The following is a 22,992-nucleotide window of genomic DNA, read 5'->3' on the forward strand; positions in this document are numbered from 1 at the left end:
GGTTGAGTTTGTTAAAAGATTTTTGTTAAATTTAGAATTAGAGTTAGATAGAGATAGAATAATATAAGATTAAATAGTTATAAATAAAATTTATATAATATATATATATATATTTAAGCTAGCCTAAGAAAACTGGCTCTAGCTCATGGTCATGCTCGCTCGAAATTTAAAATACACAACTTCCGCATAATCCTTTTGTAGCCACATCCACGACTTCTGCGGACCGGGTGCGCTTGCAATCTTGATCCGAAACCCACTATCTGTACATTCTATATAACAACGGAACCAGATTCACCACCCAAAAGGAAGAATTCTCTACGGCGAAATGGCTGAGGAACAGAGCATCGAACACTTCAAGTCCAAGCCGAGGCTTGCCAAATTCGCCGTTCCGAAGCGATACGATCTCTATCTGAAGCCCGACCTCTCATCCTGCAAGTTTACTGGATCTGTTCAGATCACCGTCGACATCGTTTCCCCTACCAAATTCCTGGTCCTTAACGCCGCCGAGTTGGTCGTGGGAGATGGATCCGTCTGGTTCAAGAGTGGGAGCACATCTGAGGTGGTCTTTGATTCGAATAGATTAAAATTTTTGATACTGGCTTTTACTAATGGTGGTTTGTGCCGTTTGTGTCAGGAGTTGCGGCCTTTGGAGATTATTACTGTGGAAGCTGATGAAATCTGGATACTTAGATTTGATAGGGTTCTTCCTGTACGCGAGGGGGTTTTGGGTATTGGGTTTGAAGGAACGTTGAATGATAAGATGAAAGGGTTTTACAGAAGGTGAATACATTTCTGTTCTTTGTCGAAATTAGATATCATTTTAGGGGTGATAGAATTTTTACTTTCATCTCTTTGTTGCAGTATTTATGAACACAATGGGGCGAAGAAGAACATGGCGGTTACTCAGTTTGAGCCTGCAGATGCGAGGCGCTGTTTCCCCTGCTGGGATGAGCCTGCTTTTAAGGTTTTACACCGATTTATTTGTTTAACTTGGATTTCCATCTGTAAATTCTTAGTCTTTGGATTTCTCTGTCGTTATTAGTGTTTTAAGTCCCTGCAAAAAGAAAGAAAAAATCTCGGCAAGTCTATTTACTTGGTAAGTCTAGAAGCATTCACAAATTGATATTAGCGTGACATGAGGTGCTAGGAAGTTTTAAGCAAGGGGACCTAGAAGTGGTTGAGAGAACAATTGGAAGCTAGAGTATTACCTTTTTGCTTTACGTCAAACTTAAAAGTACATTATTTTTTTGTATAACTATCTATTGTTATTACCTATGCCTCATAACTAACACTGTCAACTTCGAGTTCTTACATTTCCTTCATGCTTTAATGTTTGTCATCTTGTTGCATGGGAAGTATGAAATAACCCTAGCTTAGTTGTACATAGAGCACCATCAAAGTTTCTAATTGGGAATCTCTATGCTGCGTATGATTGTGGCTCATCTGAGGCCTCGGAAAATGTCTCTTTCTTTTTTATCCTTAAAATTTGTCGATATGCTTCCTCTTTGTTGCAATGGAAGCCTTTTGTTTTGCATGATATTTCATTGTGAGAAGTGATGAAAATAAAGAATGTCTATCATTGATCGCCATCCTAGGACGCCAACATTCACTATTTTCTCTTCAAGATTTCCTAGTACATTTGTGAAAACTTGAAGCTAAAACCAACTGTTTATATGCTAGCATTGTATATGTAGGTTACTTCTCAAGCACATGCCATGAAGTTTACTATACCTATATTCGTGCGAACATTACAGGTGTCTTTTCTATTGTTTTTTTTCCTTTCATCTTTGCAAGGCTACATTCAAAATAACACTGGAAGTGCCCTCTGAGCTGGTTGCTCTGTCAAATATGCCAGTCATTGAGGAAAAGCTTGATGGCCCCATAAAAATTCTATCCTTTCAAGAATCACCAATTATGTCAACTTATTTGGTAGCTGTTGTTGTTGGCTTGTTTGACTATATAGAAGCCTTGACATCTGATGGTATGGCCAGCAATGGTGAAACATTATCCTAGTTTGCATTTTTTTTTTCTGTTTTTCCCCTTATCTTTTGAAAGTGGATGCCTTGGTCACTACAAAATTATGTTCTCTCTCAGGGACTAATATTCGCGTGTACTGTCAAGTTGGTAAAAGCAACCAAGGAAAATTCGCCTTAGATGTGGCAGTAAAGACGTTGGATTTGTACAGGAAGTAATATTTTTAAACTGATTTTTGTTAATCATCTTATCACATTTTCTTTCAACTTGGCCAGTGTTTTCATACAATCATTTTAATCAGGCCCTGGTAAAAAATTATGCAGTAAATTTACCATATACTGAATATGGATTATGTTTTTTCTGATCCAAAAATTGACCTGATGAAATTAAAGATACCCCAATCTGGAACTTATGCAAGTGAGCTGTTTTTCCCTTTTTGTGCCAGAAATATCTCCATGTGAAAGTGCTTCTTGCCTTCTTGGTAGTTACCCTTCAGAAATTCAAAATTGTGTATATTCTGCTCTAACTATTTGAATGTGGTCACAGTTAATTATCTGAACTTTGCATATGTAACCCCTTGAAACCTTGGAAATTACACATATGTTCCTACATTAATGAAGTAATTGAGTGCGTCACAATTTATGTAGAGATTTTATTTGTTCATTAGTTATAAAGTAAAGCCAAAAACTTTAATGGTTCAATAAATATGTAACGTCATTTAACACAACTTACTACGGCACGGGTTTGCTAATTTGCCATGGATTCAAAATTATGATACGTAAGAAGATGCATTGAATCGATATGTTAAGACTAATTCACCTTGGCCTACTTGCATTAATAGGTTTGAATGATGGATTCTCTTTCGCCTACTGGATCACCTTTTTTTTTTTTGTGCTAGTAAATTATAGTAGGGAACCTTGGAGATCACATGTAACTACATATATATTATCATCAGGTACTTTGCTGTACCATACCCACTTCCAAAATTGGACATGGTTGCTATTCCTGATTTTGCTGCTGGAGCTATGGAGAATTATGGTTTGGTTACGTACAGAGAAAATGCATTGCTTTTTGATGATCGTCACTCAGCGGCCTCTAATAGACAGCGGGTAATCTTTATGCCCTTGGTCGTATATTAATTACTTTCTGTCTGATTATAGTGCATGTTAAATTTTATTCAATCTATCACAAATGAATGAAGTCATGAACAACTATTTGCTGTGAATATGTTACTTACTATAAATTGAGAAGTAATGTAGAAAAATCTAGCTCCTCGAGAAGCTTATGATCAGTATATGGTGAGTATACTTTGATGCTAGTTTTCTTCTGTTATATTCAGGTGGCAACAGTTGTAGCACATGAACTGGCACATCAGTGGTTTGGAAATCTTGTGACAATGGAGTGGTGGACACACTTGTGGCTTAATGAAGGGTTTGCTACTTGGGTAAAGAGATGACAAATATCTTCTGTGCACTGAGACACTGTAGTAATCTAATTGGAATATGATGTCTATATTTGCTTTATTAATCACAGGTAAGCTATTTAGCAGCAGATTCCATATTTCCTGAATGGAATATTTGGACGCAATTTCTTGATGAAAGTACCATGGGGCTAAGGTTGGATGCTCTAGCAGAATCACATGCTATTGAGGTACTTCTTGATATTATCAGTTATACCAGTTGAAGCAACTCGGGAATCTTTTTGTATATTATCCTGGAGAATCAGTTGTGATATGACATAATTTTGCATTCTTTTTAGAGTCAAAGCCCCAACTACATGGTACACTACAAGAGATTGATGGTTTTATATGCAATCTACTTGCTTTACCTGATATAGCTTATGCAGAGATTTGAAATGTGAATGGTTATAGTGGGGCTTATGTTAACTTGTGATTAATATTGATTAAAAGAGGTTTAAGTTTTACATTAAAAATCTTCATAGCCCACTGCCAAATATGCAGCAGATACTCACCCTTCATAAAGAGATGTTTAACTGACTCCTTCCTACCACAAAAATACAGCCCTTTTATGTGATGTTATCTTCTGGTTAGATCATCTTGGGTTAGAATGCTATTATTACATGCCAACCAAAGAAAAGCTCTAATTTTTAAAGGAGCTTTAATCTTCCATAAACCCGAAAACAATTTAGAAAGCTAACCCCTATTGTTAAGAAACCTATAAAGGGATTTCACTGCAAAAATACTATTAGTATTCCATCTCCACCTTGGGCTTATCTTTTCCCAGATCATCTTGAATCCCACAATTCACAAAATTTACCAAATTATGCTACACTATTACCATTGAAAGCAATGTAGTGTGAACTCTAATGATGAACTGTTAAATTCACTATGACAGCAAGGGCAACTATGAGTCTATGAGCCATGTGAAGTTGTGGACATTGTAGGAATTCTTATAGTGTATTGTATCATGGTAATTTCAACAATCAACTTACACAATTATTATTGTCCTCATACCAATTGTAACACGAGCAACTTATTATTTTGACAGATGATTGTATTATTAAACACACAAATTAATGATTTACCTTTCTTTTGTCAGGTTGATATAAATCATGCCAGTGAAATTGATGAAATATTTGATGCAATAAGCTACAAAAAAGGGGCCTCTGTTATTCGGATGTTGCAAAATTACCTTGGCGCTGAATGCTTTCAGGTTTAGTAGCTCTAGTGGCAATTTACCAAATAATCTTAGTAATTGGTACTTGTAAATCTTTTCATGAAGAAAAAAGTCTCATGTTATAACTGCAATTATTTTATTTTCCTCGAAGTACACCTTCGTTAACTTTGTTCACAACAAACCTTCTAAGTTCTAACTGTACTCTGTTTAGTGCATTCCAGTGTTTGTTCTTCTTCTTTGCTCTCATTCCTATGCTCTTTTCTTCCCCAAGTATTTGTGAAGTGTTAGGGTTTTTTCCACTACATATTTCAAAAAGAAGTTCAATTTTCTTTAATCCATCTAATATCTAGTGTGTTAGGTTCATATTTCCCCTATTCGTTGTAACAATAGCATGGTGATGAGGCTTTTGCTTCCATTCTAGATTGATTACCACCAAAATATATAAAACCCACATAAATAATGCTAATATTCTGCATATTAGTTTTAAGGTTTGCTGAAAAAATCTGTTATCAAACGGTAAAATTATAATGCTCTGCAATCTTTTAACTAAACAGTGCGTTAGCATTTAGTGAAGATAGTTTTACTTGCATCTCCAAAAACTACTTTTTTCTCCTAGGCCTTATAATTTCATGCAGAATACAGCGATGGAGACAAGATCATTCTTGGAAATCTCATTTATTTGTAAAGTGGTACAGGCAGACCCCAGTATATTGCTCTATCACATGATGGTACCTAATTATTTCTAGATATTCTGAGGCACTTGATACATTGTGATCAATTTTTTTGGATAACCTTCTGTAGACTTGCTTGGTGATCTTGCTTTGATTACTGCAGTTTCATAATGGTAGCTTTATGCATATTTGTTTCGCTTTGTTTCCTTAGCTACTCCTTGCACTCCAGTTTGATGTTTGGCTGTATAATTTGAAGTTCTGTTGATCATTATGTCTCTTTTTATTCCTTAGAAAGCATTGGCTTTGTACATTAAAAGGTTTGCCTATTCAAATGCAAAGACTGAAGACCTATGGGCTGTTCTTGAAGAGGAGTCTGGTGAACCAGTGAAAGTGTTGATGAATTCATGGACAAAACAGAAAGGTTATCCTGTTGTCTCTGTGAAAGTCAAAGATGGGGAATTGGAATTTGAACAGGTATTTTGATGAAAAGCTCCCTTGATCCTCTCTCATTCTCTATCCTTTTCTTATTCATTTTTCCCTTTCTAAATCATAATTGATATATTATTATAAACATAAGAGAGACATATAGAGATGGTTGAATATTGAGACAGAGAGGAAACCGCTCCAGAATAAGTAGCTCAAGAAGTGAGTAGGCAGTCACAATTTTTAGTTGGGGCATTAAGAGGAAGAAAGGTGAGCAAGAAGCAGCTAAATAGGATTACCTCCAATGTGGTATTTGTAGTTCAGAAAGAAATAAGTGTCCCTTTTATTAACCTGTGGATAATTGCCGCCTCTCTAAAGTAAACAAGTAAATATAACAATAGCATCATACTGAACTTTTCAAATGTGCCGATATGCATCCACTGCTTCAAGTTATTATATGGATAAATTGGGTAAAATCTCTCTTTGTATCACCTTCAAAAGAGGATCACCTCCATGCAGTGCTGCACCACTGAGATGACAGATTGGCATGCAGTGGAGGCAGTCTTTGACAAAAAGACTGTCAAGATACAACCATAAATAGTCATAACTCATACCATCAAGTTCATACTCTTAACTCTTGCATTAACCTTTTAGAGGTTCATACTCTTAACTCTTGCATTAACCTTTTAGAATTTAGAACATATTGTCAATTACAAGGCATTCTGATTTAACTCCTTTATCCTTCTTTGCAGACTCAGTTTTTATCCAGTGGATCATCAGGAGTTGGACAATGGATTGTTCCTATAACAATATGTTGTGGTTCATATACAGCTCAGAAAAAGTTCTTACTGGAAACAAAATGTGAGAAGTTGGAGTTAGCCAAGCTTTTGGATTCCATTGATGTAGACACTGGCTTGTGGGATAAAGAAAACCAAAGGAAAGCAGAAAATTTCTGGATGAAACTTAATGTCCACCAAGCTGGTTTTTACAGGGTGAATTATGATGATGAACTTGCAGCTGGGCTAAGATACGCAATAGAGGCCAACCAACTTTCAGCAGCAGATAGATTTGGTAAACTATGTTCAGAGTATCTTTGTAATGTTTCTATTACACATCCTAAAAATCATCTTGACATAATTCTTATATAGGCATTCTGGATGACTCGTTTGCGTTATGTATGGCTTGCAAGCAGACATTATCGTCATTATTGACCTTGATGGCTTGTTACACGGAAGAGTCTGAATACACTGTGCTTTCACAGATCATCACGGTGTGTCTCTTTCTCCTGTTTGCATATATCGAGTGGAAATGATTGTGCGATTTGTGTCCTAAGCTTTACTTATTTTTGCCTTGACAGATAAGTCACAAGGTTGTCACTATGGTAGCTGACGCTGCTCCAGAATTGTTAGATGACATCAAAAGTTTTTTTATAAGCCTTCTTAGACGTCCTGCAGAGTAAGCTCGTTCGAACCATAGAACTTTAGATCCTTTAAATACTAAATGTAAGTACAGAAATGTGGCACATTTTGTCAAAACATTTCAGTTTTCCAGCGAAAATTTAGATTAATATGGGAAATAAGCATTATTCTAACAGTCACGTGGTGCCTTAAGATGGTATATAGAGTTAACTTAACATTGTCATCAATGATCGTAAACCATGAGTACCATTGGTGTTTCTCATGGTTAATCATACAAGGAATTGGACCAAAACTGGTAACCTTGTTATTGGCATTGAAGCACCTAATGGGAATGATATGGAAAAAGATTTCATGAAATTAAATTCTGCTGAATTGCTTAAGGACAGTTTTAGGATAACACTTTATTTGTTGACTGCTTGAATAGCATATTTACTATAGTATAAGAAACAATAGGCAGATGATACAACATGTTTAAAATTATTGGATTAGTTGCTTTATAAATAATATAATTCTTTGATCCTTTTACTTAGGACAAATGATGGGGAAGATACTTCTGTAAAATTCACATTTCTTTTGGATTTCAAATTCTCCATCATGTTTGTGTTGCAAATACAAAAGAGTGGATTATTGATACTTTTCATTATTTGTGATCTTTTTGCTTTTTCTTCCTTGACAAGTTAACTGGACTTCTCTTTCTTGCAGGAAGTTAGGTTGGGACCCTAAGGACAAAGAAAGCCACTTGGATGCAATGTTAAGAGGGGAGCTCTTGACAGCACTTTCTGAATATGGACAGGAAATCACCCTAAATGAAGCAGTCAGGCGTTTTAATGCCTTCTTGGAAGACAGAAATACATTGCTCCTTCCTCCAGATACTCGCAAGGTTATTTGGTTTAATTGCTAGTTCTGATGTGACCCATACGGATATTAAAAGTGAATTTTTCACAATCTTTTCTTTTGCAGGCTGCATATGTTGCTCTAATGCAGACAGTAAACAGTTCTAACAAGGTTGGATATGAATCTCTTCTGAGGATTTATAGAGAAACTGATCTGAGCCAGGAAAAAGTTCGTGTTTTAAGTATGTTGAAGCTCCTCTGTCAGCTATTTTAAATGATTTTTATTTTGCATTGGTGTAAAGGTCTCTTTTCTCTTTCTCGGTAGGTACTTTGGCATCTTGCCCTGATCCAAGCATTGTTCTTGATGCCCTGAACTTTCTGCTTTCTTCTGAGGTATTCAGCACAATGATTTTCTCTTTTAAATCACCTTCATTCATCTAAGTGAAAGCAACTTAACTATTTTTAAATCCTTTTAGGTTCGGAATCAGGATGCTGTCTATGGGCTAGGGGGAATCAGCAGGGAAGGACGTGAGATTGCATGGACATGGGTGAAGGTAGTAACTTCCCCCAATATTAGTTGAGAGAAGTTTTCTACAATAGTTCATTGTCTGCTTAGATTCCCATGATGGCAAATGCAAGGCATATATATAGGGAAGGAGCTTTGACCTGTCAAGCTGAATCTTCTTAGTATTTGACTTAGAATGACCTAACTGATATATCTTATTAATTCACATTGAGGAATGTAGGTTTAAGTTATATAGCTTTATGTGACAAACTTACGACGCACCGCAGCCTGAATTTGAAGTACCATTGGCATGGTTGAAACTGCAACCATTTGGCGCAGGACAATATTACTGGCTCTAATGCAACAACCTCTTTAATGTGAGATGTTTTGGTTGGATGTTAAATTTGGTTTTGGTAGTGTAGGAATGGTTTCATATATGCTTTGGTAGAGTATAGCTTGGTTCCTACCCTAACACAATTGTGAAAAAACCCCTAGACACACGTATCTATCTAATCTCTAAGCAATGATATCGTTCGTTCGCTTAAGTAAAAGTTGGAAGAAATATTAAAAACGAAAATAGAGATGAACACCAAGATTTTAACGTGGAAAAACCCAAACGGAAAAAAAACCACGGATCCAAACTCGGATTAAAACCAATCACTAAAATATTAGCAGTTACAAGACTGATTCACAAAACAACCTGTCGATCCAAATGACTTTGTTCATCTCAGTCTTGCTCGTTAGAACCCACGATTCACTACTTCTCGTGATTGAATCCAACCTCAGTAGCCCTCGAGATTGATCTTTCGTCTAGATAGCCCTTAAGACGAACGATTTAGATTTGTAGATGAGAAGGACCTTATTAGTTGTAGATGAGACGAACGATTCATTTTTGCGAGAATGCCTAAACAAGCTACAGTGACCAAGAAACCTAGGCCGCCTTCGCACCATTTTCGGCTTCAAAGTTTTCTACATCAACGGCTGCATGGCAATACAAACATAATTTTGGCACTCGACCTGTTATCTGTGAACGGCCCGTGGTTATTTCTGATTTTTCTGAATTGGGGATCGAACAGATCTTTACTGAGCGAGGATGGTTATCCTTCTGTCGGATGAGCGGGACTACATATGTGGAAGTTGTTAGGGAATTTTTCAGTAATGCCACGGTTTTAGAACGTTGTATCTGTTCTACTGTCCGTGGGGTTTCGATATACTTGGACTCCGATGTTATTCGTGCTGAACTCCAACTTCCTGATAGTGAGTTCTAGTATCCATCGTCTGCTCCACTTCCTTATGTCAATGAATATGCTGGCACTATGCTGATAAAAGGGGAACGTTGGAAGGGAAACATGATGCCACATGCGAAGCTGACATCAGTGACTCGCATGCTACACCTGTTTTGTCTGTACAACGTCACCCCCAAGACTCGACATTCCAGGATTAGTCTGGATCGTGCCTTTCTTCGTCATACAACGTTATCGGGAGTTTCTGTTGATTTGGCTGCGGTGATCCATGATTCCATTCTCACAGCTGCTAAAAAAGAAGCACCTCGTGAGGGGTTACCGTTTGGCATATTTATTACAAATTTGTGCACTTAGAGCGGGGTGCGTGTGGATGCCTCGGAACCTTCACTTACTTCGCAAAAACCGTTGGATCGGATAACTCTTAAGCGGGATCAAGCTCACGATCAGTCGTCTCCTCTCAAGACGTCCTCTTTCGCCGCTGGTCGTTCATCGCACCTCGACAGTTCTGATGACAGTTCTGACGATGACACATCTCACACTGAGGGGGAGTTACCACAGTACTCTGACCGTTTCGATCAGCTTAGCACTCAAGTGCAAGATCTCCATTCGGTCGTGAATGATTTACGAGCTGAGCAAGCTCGTCAGGGGACCGTACTTGACTATGTGTTGACGATTCTTCTTCATCAGTTCCCTCCGAGTTCCTAGTCTTTGGCATTTGTGCCAAAAAGGGCGAGAGTAGTGTCTAGTGTGTAGTGTGTGGTGCGAGTTTAAAGTTTAGGAGTTTATTGGTGTATGGGGAGTTTATTAGAGTCTTTATATCTTTGTTTATAACTTTGATTGAAGTAACTGTGAACTTTGTCTGCTTAAGTATTTTTGAACTTATGCTCCCTTGATAACTTGTGTTTGGATTGTTATTCATTTCAAGTTATTTTCACTTGATCTTGGTTTGGTATATTTTTATTTTTAGGAATTGATGTGCTAAAAGTACTAGACTTGTTGAATGCTCATTTTGAATTCTTTGTAATATCTTGTAAACTAGATGTTTTGTCACAAATTGTCAAAGGGGGAGATTGTTAGGTTTTTTAATTGTTGGCAATTGTATACAAAATATTCTAAGTGTATTTTTACATGTATATGAGCTTTATACAAGACTAGAATATCTCTGGTTTAAAGAATTGCAAGATTATTGGAGAAAAGCTGTTGAGTTCACACCGCGTTTGAATGCGGTGCGTTCACAAACGCGGGTACTGCGTTCACACAGACCGAGAGCAGTGTTCACAAATGCGTTCGAACGCAACCTGAAGAATTCAAGCTGTCGCGTTCGAACGCACTTGGGCCCGTTCGAACCCACCTGAGATCAAGTCAGGCCGTTCGAACGCACCCAGGCCGCGTTCGAACGCACTTATGAAGTTTGCAATTTATTGGATTTTCGTGAGTACGGATAAGACTTTGATTTGGCTCTATCTTGGAGATCATATATAAGTATTGCGATGCCCTAACTAAAGGGTGGTTGAAGAAGATTATTAAAAGAGACTTCTTGAGGCTACATCGGTTCTTCAACTAACAAGGTCCTTCTCATCTATAAATCTTAATCTTTCGTCTAAAGGGCTATCTAGACGAAAGATCAATCTCGAGGGCTACTGAGATTGGACTTCAATCACGAGAAGCAGTGAATCGTGGGTTCTAGCGAGCAAGACTGAGAGGAACAAAGTCGTTTGGATCGACGGGTTGTTTTGTGAGTCAGTCTTGTAACTGCTAATATTCTAGTGATTGGTTTTGATCCGAGTTTGGATCCGTGGTTTTTTTCCCGTTTGAGTTTTCCACGTTAAAATCTTGGTGTTCATCTCTACTTTCGTTTTTAATATTTTTCCGACTTTTATTTAAGCGAACGAGCGATATCATTGCCTAGAGGTTAGATATATACGTGTGTCTAGGGGGTTTTTCAATTTTCAATAATCTTGCAATTTTTCAAACCAGAGATATTCTAGACTTGTATAAAACTCATACACATGTAAAAATACACTTAGAATATTTTGTACATAATTATCAATAATTAAAAAACCTAACAAATTGCTCAAGATGCAGTGCTACATGATATATTTACTGAGCAGCACTACCTTATATTGCAATTGGCTTTATTATCTGGAATTGTTATATGTTGCTTACTTAATGTGGTATGGAAGAACAAATGTATACCTGTAAATAGTAGTACACTAATATGACGATATTTACCTGCAAATACAACTTAATTTGCTACTTTACAAATAACTCTCTTTTTGTCAAAAGAACTACTGGAAATATGAAAAGTTGTAGCAAGAAGAATGTGCTTGCACTCACTTACAATTTATTTGTTGAAGGAATTTGCATCACTATGTTCATGCACAATTCGTTTTTGTTGTAAGACCTCAATATGATGATCTTATCCATTTCATTATGTTGAACTCTTGATTGTTCTGTATTTATTGTTTCCCTTGGTTGTGCAGGAAAACTGGGACAACATCACAAAAACTTGGGGCGGGTTTCTGATCACTCGTTTCATTAGTTCTACTGTGTCCCCAGTAAGTAACAGGACGCCATCTTTATGTTTACAGTAACTGATCATGATAAGCATATTTAACTGATCATCTTATTTCCTTGCAGTTCTCGTCAGATGAAAAAGCTGATGAAATAGAAGAGTTCTTTGTTAGCCGGGCCAAGCCTAATATTTCTAGGACAGTGAAACAGAGCATTGAGCGAGTTAGAATTAACGCGAAGTGGGTCCAAAGTATTAGGAATGAGAAGTGTCTAGGCGATGTAGTGAAGGAGATAGCCAAAAAATTCTAGATCATCTTTGTGCATCAATCAAAGATGTGCAGGCGTCTGTTTTATCATACTCAAATCTACTCTGCCTAGAGGTGTTTCTTTTCCCCGGGGCAGTAGTTTTCTGAATGTTGTGAAGAATAAATTAGAAGTAATTATCTGCAATCTAGAATTTGCAGTGTAAAAGTTCTATCATATACTGCTTCCTCTTGGTTTACTAGTAATGAAATGATACTGTTATTTTGCTTGAGCTAAAGTAAGATAAGGTGCCAATCTATGAAAATTTGATTTATTTTTTATTCGTATGTCATAATTTTGTCTGCAACTTCTAGTAGACTACAACAGGGAAATGAATACCTCTATAATAATTTTTGTGAAATAAGCAAATGACTGTATTAAGGATTTTCAGATTTGAATTCCCACGGTATTTAGTAGGATACAATTAAATTCTCCCTTCTCTTAATTCTTGTTGGGGGTGAAAATAGATATTTCTGTCTGAGGTAGTTAACTCAAGGAACATATTTTGAAGAAAGAAAAAATATACTGAGGTGAGCATCGTTCCGTCATTATTTATTATTGATCTTAGTTTGCAAAAAATTATAACATCAATAGGACACGGGTCCTTGGATTAAATATAAATAAATGTGACAACCAACTATTATAGAGTTGATAGTTACTGTTCTCTAGAGATTATAGAATCAACTACAATTCTAAACCCAAAAAATTATTATCGAAAAAATATTTGGTAGTTTTGTAATTTAGTTCAACGACTCGGCTCGATTGATGGCTTAGAAGAGTAGCCCAGCGGAGCAATGGTTTAAAATAATATCTTAATAGATTTAGTTTGGAGTAATAATTTGTTGACACTATTTAATGTCTAGACTACACGGCTTAGTATATTAGTAAAAATTTAATGAAATTTTAGTACCGCGAAAGGGAAAAGAAAGCCATAAGTAGACTTCTTGTTGGGCCTTGGTATTTTGGATTTGGGTCATCAGAGACGGTCTCATGGGCTTATATACCGTCTCCAACTGCGTCCCTAAGTCGGCATCGGATCCAGCGTATCTCACCGTCTTCTATTGCTAACAGCCGCGTTCTATTTTCCAGTTGTTCCTCCCCCTAGGGTTCGCTTCCAACTCCGACGCGAAGGTAATGGAGGACGGGAAGCATAAACCCCACCGAGACGAAGCAGATCGGAAGGAAGACTCGAGGAGAGAAAGAGATAGAGATCGGGATAAGGACAAGGATAAGGAGCGTAACGGGGATAAGCACCGTGATAGGGATCGCAATCCCGAGTCCCGTCGGTCGGAGCGGGATTCCCGGCATAAGGAGAAGGAGCGAGATCGAGCTAAGGAGAAGGTGAGGGATCGGGATAGGGAGAAGGAGAAGGAGAAGGAGAAGGCAAGAGAGAAGGAAAAGGAGAAGGAGAAGGCAAGAGAGAGGGAAAAAGAGAAGGAGAAGGCAAGGGAGAGGGAGGAGAGAGAAAGAGAGAGGGAGAAGGAGAAGGAGAAGGAGAAGGCGAGAGAAAGGGAGGAGAGAGAAAGGGAGAGGGAGCGGGCTAGGAGGAGAGAGGAGAGAGAGCGGGAGCGAGAGAGGGAAGAGAGAGAAAGAGAGAGGGAGAGGGAGAGGGAAAGAGAGAGGGCGCGGGAGAAGCGAAGGGAGTTGGATAGAGACGAGGATATCGAGCACGAGCGGAAGCGACGGAGGAGGGAGAGCTCCAGGGAACGTGACCGTGATCGCAATAGGCACCGAGAAGGGAGTGAGGATGGGAGGAGAAATAAGGATGAGGAAGAGGTCGAGAACAGCGAGAAGAAGAAGAAGACCAGAGAAGAGGATCTCGAAGAGGAGCAGCGGAAACTGGACGAGGAGATGGACAAGAGGAGGCGGCGGGTGCAGGAGTGGCAGGAGCTGCGGAGGAAGGAGGAGCAGGAGAGGGAGAAATTGGGGGATGGTAACTCTGAGGAGGAGCCTAAAGCTGGGAAGAATTGGACATTGGAGGGTGAGTCTGATGACGAGGAAGCTGCCCCAGTAAAGTCAGATAAGGATATGGATGTGGATGAGGATAACAAGAAAGATGAGAATACAGATGCTATGGTGGTGGATTTAGTGAATGGTGGTGATTCTGTGTCGAATGGGACTGGAGGTACCGATGACGGCGAAGAGGAAATCGACCCATTAGATGCATTCATGAACTCGATGGTATTGCCTGAAGTTGAGAAACTGCAGAGTGTCGATAATGCTGTTAAGTCTGATGATAAGAAGGGTGCAGAAAAGAAGACATCTAAAGATATTGTCAGCAATGGTGATCAATCGAAGAAAGGGCCAAAGAGAACAATGGGAAGGATAATTCAAGGAGAAGATTCAGACTCTGATTATGAGGATCTTGAAGATGATGATGCAGCTCCGGAAGATGAAGATGATGATGATTTTATGAAAAGAGTGAAGAAGACAAAGGTTGAGAAGTTATCAATTGTAGATCATTCGAAGATTGACTACCCACCATTTAGGAAAAATTTCTATATTGAAGTGAAGGAGATATCTAGGATGACAACTGAGGAAGTTGTAGCATATAGGAAGCAACTTGAACTGAAGTTACATGGGAAGGATGTGCCAAAGCCTATCAAGACATGGAATCAGACTGGTTTGACAAGTAAAATTTTGGATACCATCAAGAAGCATAATTTTGAGAAGCCAATGCCTATTCAAGCTCAGGCACTTCCTATCATCATGAGCGGCCGAGACTGCATAGGAGTTGCAAAAACTGGTTCAGGTAAAACTCTAGCTTTTGTTTTGCCAATGCTGAGACACATTAAAGACCAGCCACCAGTTGTTCCTGGGGATGGGCCTATTGGACTCATCATGGCTCCCACAAGAGAGCTTGTCCAACAGATACATAGTGATGTTAGGAAGTTTTCCAAGGCCTTGGGCATTAACTGTGTACCAGTTTATGGAGGTTCCGGAGTTGCTCAGCAGATCAGTGAATTAAAACGGGGTGCGGAAATTGTTGTTTGCACTCCTGGTAGAATGATTGATATTCTTTGTACAAGTGCTGGCAAAATTACTAATCTTAGAAGAGTGACTTATCTGGTTATGGATGAGGCTGATAGAATGTTTGACATGGGTTTTGAACCTCAGATCACCAGGATTGTTCAGAATACCCGGCCGGACCGTCAGACCGTTCTCTTTTCAGCCACCTTTCCTCGCCAGGTCGAGATACTTGCAAGGAAGGTCTTAAGCAAGCCTGTTGAAATCCAAGTTGGTGGAAGGAGTGTCGTAAACAAGGATATCGCTCAATTGATTGAGGTCAGACCTGAAAATGAGAGGTTCTTAAGGTTACTAGAATTGTTGGGTGAGTGGTATGAAAAGGGTAAGATCCTTGTTTTTGTTCATTCACAAGATAAATGTGACTCTTTGTTTAGGGAGTTGATTAAACATGGTTATCCCTGTCTTTCACTTCATGGTGCAAAAGATCAGACTGACAGAGAGTCAACTATTTCTGATTTTAAGAGTAATGTCTGCAACCTGATGATAGCTACTAGTGTTGCTGCCAGAGGTTTAGATGTGAAGGAGCTTGAGCTGGTTGTGAACTTTGATGCCCCAAACCATTATGAAGACTATGTTCACCGTGTTGGCAGAACTGGTCGAGCAGGACGGAAGGGTTTTGCTGTAACATTCATCTCTGAGGAAGATGCACGGTATGCACCAGATCTAGTGAAAGCCCTGGAACTTTCTGAACAAGTTGTTCCTGCAGATCTAAAAGCCCTAGCTGATGGCTTCATGGCGAAAGTCAACCAGGGAACAGAACATGCCCATGGGACTGGCTATGGTGGAAGTGGTTTCAAATTCAACGAAGAGGAAGATGAAGCGAGGAAAGCTGCAAAGAAAGCTCAGGCGAGAGAGTTTGGGTTTGAGGAAGATAAATCAGATTCCGACTCTGATGATGAGGTGGTTAGAAAGGCTGGAGGTGATCTGCCACAAGCTACTGCACTTGCTGTCCAAGCTGCTGCAATAGCTGCTGCTTCAAAGGTTGCTATGACCTCTGCACCTCTTACAGTTACAGCAGCTCAGTTGCTTTCTACTGGTGGACTACCTGCTGGGACACTTCCTGGTTTAGCTGGTTTACCAACTGCTTCTGCATCTATACCAAGTGAGGCTGCTGCCAGGGCAGCTGCTTTAGCTGCTGCCATGAATTTACAGCACAATTTGGCAAAGATACAGGCTGATGCGATGCCCGAACACTATGAAGCAGAACTGGAGATCAATGATTTTCCACAGAATGCTCGTTGGAAAATCACACACAAAGAGACTTTGGGTCCAATCTCTGACTGGACTGGAGCTGCTATTACTACAAGAGGCCAGTATTATCCTCCAGGTAAGACTCCTGGTCCTGGAGAACGCAAACTGTACCTGTTCATAGAGGGCCCCACTGAGTCTTCTGTCAAGAAAGCTAAAGCTGAAGTGAAACGGGTGCTTGAGGATTATACAAATCAGGCATTGAATCTTCCAGGTTCTGCACAACCAGGCAAGTACTCTGTTCTTTAGGAGTCATGGCCATTCCTTACAATATGAGATTATAGATTGTTGTAAAAACTCTGAGAAATTCTGCTGGAAATAGATCTTGGCTGAAAAATTTGCTGGCATTTCCATCCGATGTGTATATGGTGCCTGTTTATTATTTTTTGTATTGTTTTGAACACTTGAAGGTACTTGGATCTACTGAGATAATTTTATCACTCCTTGTAAATTTTTTGTTTTCTTTATGAGTATGTGATCTTGACTCATTGGGCTTTGATTGCTCGTGACTCGGTGAACCCAATTCAGTGGATTTGTAGGTATTCTTGAATCTGCAATTATTTGTAGTCCAAAGTCCAGCTAATTATTTTGATTTATTTGTAACTGTAGATGCATGACACAGGGCGTTAAGCTTGCATAGTTTAGCAAGCTATGCAGATTGTTCTTCATGTTAACTCCTTGTTTCATCTATCCTTATCTTTTCTAGGCAGGAAAAGAAAATTTTCTGGTTCAGTTCACTTGGGAAATTTGTCTTCGAAGTAGCAGGCTGACAGCTTGATACTATGTTTGTGAACCAACTTTGTTTTTCTTAATTTTGCCCTTATGTGATGGAGTATAATTGATTGTTCAATGAAAAGATGGATACCTCTAGTGTATCATTTGACTATTGAAAGTTATAGATAACACTTGTGGGAAATCATTTATGTGGGAACTAAATGAGGTGGTTTAGACACATGCAACTTAGTTCATGTAGCAACACTTGTAAGGAGGTTAACTTAGCAAGTAATATGTGCTTTGATAGGAAAAAAAATTAAAATTACAAGCGGAAGTAGTTAGAAAAAGATATAATATCGCCTTAATTTAGTAGAGCTCCTTGCACAAAATAGAGTCAGCTCAGTCAAATGATGGAATATGAAGGATACTACTAACGAATCCAAATAGTTGGGAGTTGCGATGACAAATTTTGTTGTTTTTTGCTGTTTTTTGACTTGATCATTTAGCAGGGTTGGTTGACCCTACTTACTAATTATGCATTGAAATCTGAACTTACAAGATTAGATGGCACAATCTGAAATTCTCTTTCTTGAGCGGTTTTGCTATTTTTGGTTGGAATCTGTTGTTGGGATGATAAATAGTACAGAGTGGCATAAATAGTCATTTATGAGGTATTCTGATTAAGAAACACTTAGGCAGTTATTGGCAACCGCCTTGCGTGAAATTTTGTTGTTCTTGCTGACAAATGCTTGGTAGAAATGCAGGGCTGATAACTTCTTGTTAGTACATGGTACCAGAAACAAGTGTACACAACTAAGTGAAATTTGGAAGAGGAATGGATTTGAAATAGTTTATGTTTAGTTATACATGAGCCACCTAGATAAGCATATATGCAGGGTACTGTTCTGAGTCAGTGGACTACAATTTGCTGAACCGGATCTGTAAACCAGCTAATTGAGTGAAGTTCTCTATGATTTTGTTGTAAAGAAGAATCATTAGGTAAACAGAATTCTTGGATAGGTGAAAATTCAACGAGTAGCTCAGATGTGGGTTGAATATGAGGGTTGATGTTTGATGCTAGCTGCATAGTGTCTGAATGTATCAGATTTGCCGTCAGTTCTGACAGAAGGAGCAGTAGCAAAGAAATGAAAGAGGGTGGCTTAAAGTTTTGAGAGTTCTGTCTTCCAAAGTGAGTGAGTGATGAAATTTCTTTTTTCTTTTTTGCCACGACTCTAGGAAGTTAATTCTTTAAGGATCGGCTCCTTTTGACATCACTGTCAAGCTTTGGTATCATGTCACCTTGAAGTGTGCTGCATTTGGTTAGTTATACAGTTCCACATTTTGTGATGCTAAGATGGAAATACTGGAACATTGGGGCATCTGAACGGTTTTTGAAATTTTAGTTGGCTATTGGACTTTAGTAAGCTCTTCAAAATGTAATATACTTTTAGTATCAGTATGGTCTTTTTCTGCTTTTATGATATCTTGATTTGTTCTGGATTGTAACCTTGAAGAATGGTGATTTTGATCATGTCTTCCACCATTGATCTTGTATTTATTCTTCTTTTGGCATGGGACAATGGCTTGTGGTCCTGCTTGCCTATGTTGAGGTGGTCCTACAATTGCACAGATCTCAGGAAGCTCAAGGGCTGGTGTTCTATGAGGGTTCATATATGGTGGGACTCGGTTCTTTTAGATCTCTCTCCCCTCATTGTCGCCCAGAGCTGAGAAGGTGAGTATGCTCTTTCCACACCATGAGTTTTTACATTTCTGAATTTGTTATCTGGTCTACTGGTTTAAAGCATACAAAGAGGAAAATAAAAGAAAGTCTTAAATCATTCTAGGTAGGATTTTCGACTGTTGTCAGCATCACTCATCAATAGAGCTGCAGTTTGTACTTCACTTTAGAAGAAGAGCTTTGGCATTCCTGGCAAAATCATAGAACTTCCTTGTCTCAAGTTTTGCACGTTTTCCTTTCTTCCTTCTTGGTCCTGAACGAAAGATGAAGCTATAGTGGGTAACAGTAGATTTAGTGGGGGCTATAGTGCCACCTTGTTTACTGCTTGGATATTGTATATGCCTATAAAGCAGTGGTACTTTTGTCTTCTCCCATTACTTTTATCTTCAACTTATAAGGAATTTTCAAAGCTCTCTATATATAAACATAGAGGTCGTTAGGATGACTAAGCTAAGTGTCAGTTAGCTGACTTCAAAGTCTTTGTTCTGGTGAAAGGACAAATCCAGTGTACTTGGTCATAGTAAGTCATTTTCTCTTTTACTGAGCCTTATTATACTTGAAAATCTTATTTAAAAGGAAAAAATATTTTTCTAATTGATTCGGGCCAGTGACCTACCTGGTTCCCTGGGTCACTGACATATGAAACTCCATATCATACTCATAAATAGGTCAGAAATTAATAAATTCTTGCCTTTATTCAGTGATTCCTTTCATGTGTTTTAGGACTACAGAATGTAGACAAAGCAAAGAAGCAAAACCTAAATTGAACATAGCTAGACAAAAGATGAATGAACACCAGTAGACATATTTATGCACCTGAACTAGATTCGGAACCTCATGCACTGTTCTCTGGGTCTGGTGCAGTTTGGTTGTAATCCTCTTCCTTCCGAGCCAAACAGAGACAGACCACCATCAGTCCAGCTCCCACTGAGAAGAACAAGAAAACATACACCAAAGAAGAGGTGGATAACACCATGAAGGAACGCAGCAGAAATGACACCAGTGTGAAGCCAACCGCCAGAAGCATCACTGTCTTCTGGACCCGAATCAGAATTACACCACTAGTATAGATGATTGGGTACGTACATATGCCTATGCTGGCGAAGAAGCTTAGCCAAATGGTGGCTATGTGAGCGTTGTAGATGATACGGTGCTCGCCGTCGACGGTCTTCGGGATGTTGACGTAGAGCACCATGTCCGTGGCTGCGACGGCGAGGGCCACAGGGGTCAGTAGCTTCGCGAGATGCTTCGATTCGGCTTGCCGGGTCTCGGCATGGGTTGGAGATGGGCCTGATTCCAACTCTATCATGTTGCCGGTGTTGGTGATTACTGAGAGCCTGATTTCTTGACTTGGCTCCAATTGTTCTTGGGGTTCTGATGGTGGGGAGGATTCATTGGTGAATTTGCTGAAGCTCAGGAGGCGTTTGAGAGAGGAGTTAGAAACGAACCAGGATGACAAGAAGGAGAAGCCGATAGCCATGATTGCTTAATGACCACTTAGCAGAAAAGGAAGGATTTTGTTCTCGTTCTTTTCGATCTAAGGGAATATAAATATATGTCTCATTTAAAAAATAATAATTCTTGGTTACGCCTTGTGTCACGATGATAATGGAAAAATGATGACCTCATCGGCCTTCGTCAGAGAGCCACAATTAAGAAAAAAAGACCGCTAATTGGGACATCAAGTTTGAGATAAAACAAATTTCTAATGGTATTGGAACAACCAAATTAATTAGCTACACTAAAGGTTCCCTTTTTTTCTATAATAAAGGCCCAATATTGAGGAAATAATAAGTAAAGAATTAGAGGTTGGATTCAAGAATTAAAAGTGCTCAAAAGATCAATGATCATGTCCTCTCTTCGGAGTTAGAAATGATCTACCTCCCTCTTGCTTCACCCTCAATGAAATGAACCTAAAACTAAAACAAATGTTATATGTCGATGCTTTGGCATGGCAAGTTTGGTGATAGTGAAGAGCATTTATGGTAAATACTTCAATACATTTTTAAAAATTATAAATTTAATCCAACAATTATAATAGCTAGTTTTTATACTATCGGTTTTTCGGTACCGGTTCAAAAATCACATTACGTAAAAGACGTTTTTTTTTCTTCCATTAAGATTTCTCTCTTAAATATAATTATGCCTTAATTATAAGAGATATAATTTAATATTAAATAATTTAAATTTGATTATTTAGAGATAAACTTCAATTTAAATATAATTCTCTATCTCTATCTATTAAAATTTAATTTAAATCAATCTTAAACTAATGGGAGATATATATAAATAATAAAAAAATAATCAAAAAGATAAAATGTAATTAAATTTTCATCTAAGTTATTTATAAAAGACATCAATACCCTTATTTTGATATATATACATTACTTTCAGTTAATGATATATATGTCTTTTACTTGATAAAATATTAAGATAATATAATTGTCAAAAAATAATGTGCAATATTATATATCTAAAAAAAATTAACTACAGTAATATCTTTCATTCATATTATATCTTTAAAAGATCTTAACCGAATTTAACTCTATAGCACAAAAGAAACGCTCTTCTTTTATACATATTAATGTAAATCTAATATAAACTTATTGATTTTTAATAATAATATTATCATTTGGAAATATTTTCGATCTTCAAAATGAGTTTATTTAAATCACTTTAGAGTTTGTTTCAATTTTTAATTTTTAATTCTGATATTCCAACCATATATTTTTATCAAAAATAAATTAATTTTACTAATATTTTAGTAATTAAACTCTAAAGAAATAGTGCAGCTCCAATAGTCAAACTTTCACACCCTCCTATTATTAATTTTGACCAAATCTATAGACCGGACAAAACAAAGGTATAGGATGTAACTTTTCAGCTCCACAGCCACTGCCTCTGCTAAGTGCCAACGCAACTATTTGCTACGTGGTTTTATTTTATGTTATAATTAATATATATGTATGCAGTAATTTTTTCTTTCTTTCTTTCTTAATTTTTTCTTTGGTCTCTCTCTCTCTCTCTCTCTCTCTCTCTCTCTCTCTCTCTCTATATATATATATATATATATATATACACACACAAATTAGTTGCCGACCTCAATGGCTTAGCCGCCAAGGCAAAAGAAATTTAAGCTTATCTAGAACTATCTTTATTCAAGTAGCAATGGGAGGTTACCATTGCAATGAGAAAAAAAGAAGTTATCGTCTTTAGGCGTTTGTGGCCGCTGCTGCTGATGCCACTCAGCTCAATCGGTAATAAATTCCCATCTCATGAGATTCTTACTGCACTTTGCTTAAGGAAAGATAGGAGTGGCCTTACAAGAAATTTTCCATAATTCACAACACGTTTACGTCTCATATTGGCTAATGTATCTGGAAGCGCGTTGAAACGCCAGTGGAATCTTATTTTAAAATTTTGCCAAGAGAAGGGCATATGGATTTTTAACTCTTAAACTTAATTAATTGCTATTGTATTTTAAATTTGAATGTATAGTTGTAAAATGATTTTTGTTTAAGCAAGCTTTTCTATTTTACTTTTTTTGATTGACCATAAACCCAATTGGGTTGGTTATAGGCTATATAGAATCAAGTGATTGAATTAATAGCACATTCACATTTAGTACAGCTTTTGTATTTACGGCCAAGAATTGTTAAAAAAAAAAAAAAGCTTCTTGTCCCACATTTGCACCTTGTCTTGTAATATTATTGAAATTATACGAACTCGATTAAAAGTTATACA

The 22,992-nt window shown here is 37.9% G+C and overlaps 2 protein-coding genes across 5 annotated transcripts; both read left to right on the forward strand.

Moving 5' to 3' along the window:
- The first annotated feature begins 304 nt into the window (after positions 1–304).
- Positions 305–12,759, forward strand: LOC140764835 (aminopeptidase M1-A-like). Of its 2 annotated transcripts, none has more exons than XM_073103632.1 (19): positions 305–562; positions 638–780; positions 862–964; positions 1,795–1,981; positions 2,095–2,188; positions 2,930–3,083; positions 3,314–3,418; positions 3,508–3,624; positions 4,533–4,646; positions 5,573–5,755; positions 6,457–6,775; positions 6,853–6,974; positions 7,062–7,159; positions 7,825–8,002; positions 8,083–8,197; positions 8,281–8,348; positions 8,432–8,509; positions 12,188–12,262; positions 12,345–12,759. In XM_073103632.1, exons 1-19 carry the CDS (start codon positions 326–328, stop codon positions 12,525–12,527), a joined length of 2,673 nt encoding a protein of 890 aa, XP_072959733.1. In that variant the 5' UTR covers positions 305–325; the 3' UTR covers positions 12,528–12,759. The 2 variants fall into 2 exon arrangements, with proteins under 2 accessions (XP_072959733.1, XP_072959731.1); XM_073103630.1 differs by having other exon boundaries at positions 305–559; positions 635–780.
- A 795-nt stretch (positions 12,760–13,554) lies between these two features.
- LOC140765608 (DEAD-box ATP-dependent RNA helicase 45) lies at positions 13,555–20,302 on the forward strand. Of its 3 annotated transcripts, none has more exons than XM_073104771.1 (3): positions 13,555–17,025; positions 19,141–19,242; positions 20,113–20,302. In XM_073104771.1, the coding sequence occupies exons 1-2, from the start codon at positions 13,656–13,658 to the stop codon at positions 19,236–19,238; spliced, it is 3,468 nt and encodes a 1,155-aa protein (XP_072960872.1). In that variant the 5' UTR covers positions 13,555–13,655; the 3' UTR covers positions 19,239–19,242; positions 20,113–20,302. The 3 variants fall into 3 exon arrangements, 2 of the variants coding, with proteins under 2 accessions (XP_072960872.1, XP_072960873.1); XM_073104772.1 differs by lacking the exon at positions 20,113–20,302 and adding an exon at positions 19,355–20,078; XR_012105204.1 differs by having other exon boundaries at positions 13,555–19,242.
- The last annotated feature ends 2,690 nt before the right edge of the window (positions 20,303–22,992 follow it).

This window comes from Typha angustifolia, chromosome 8, assembly GCF_048772165.1.
Source record: "Typha angustifolia cultivar Huaian chromosome 8, ASM4877216v1, whole genome shotgun sequence".
NCBI lineage: Eukaryota > Viridiplantae > Streptophyta > Magnoliopsida > Poales > Typhaceae > Typha > Typha angustifolia.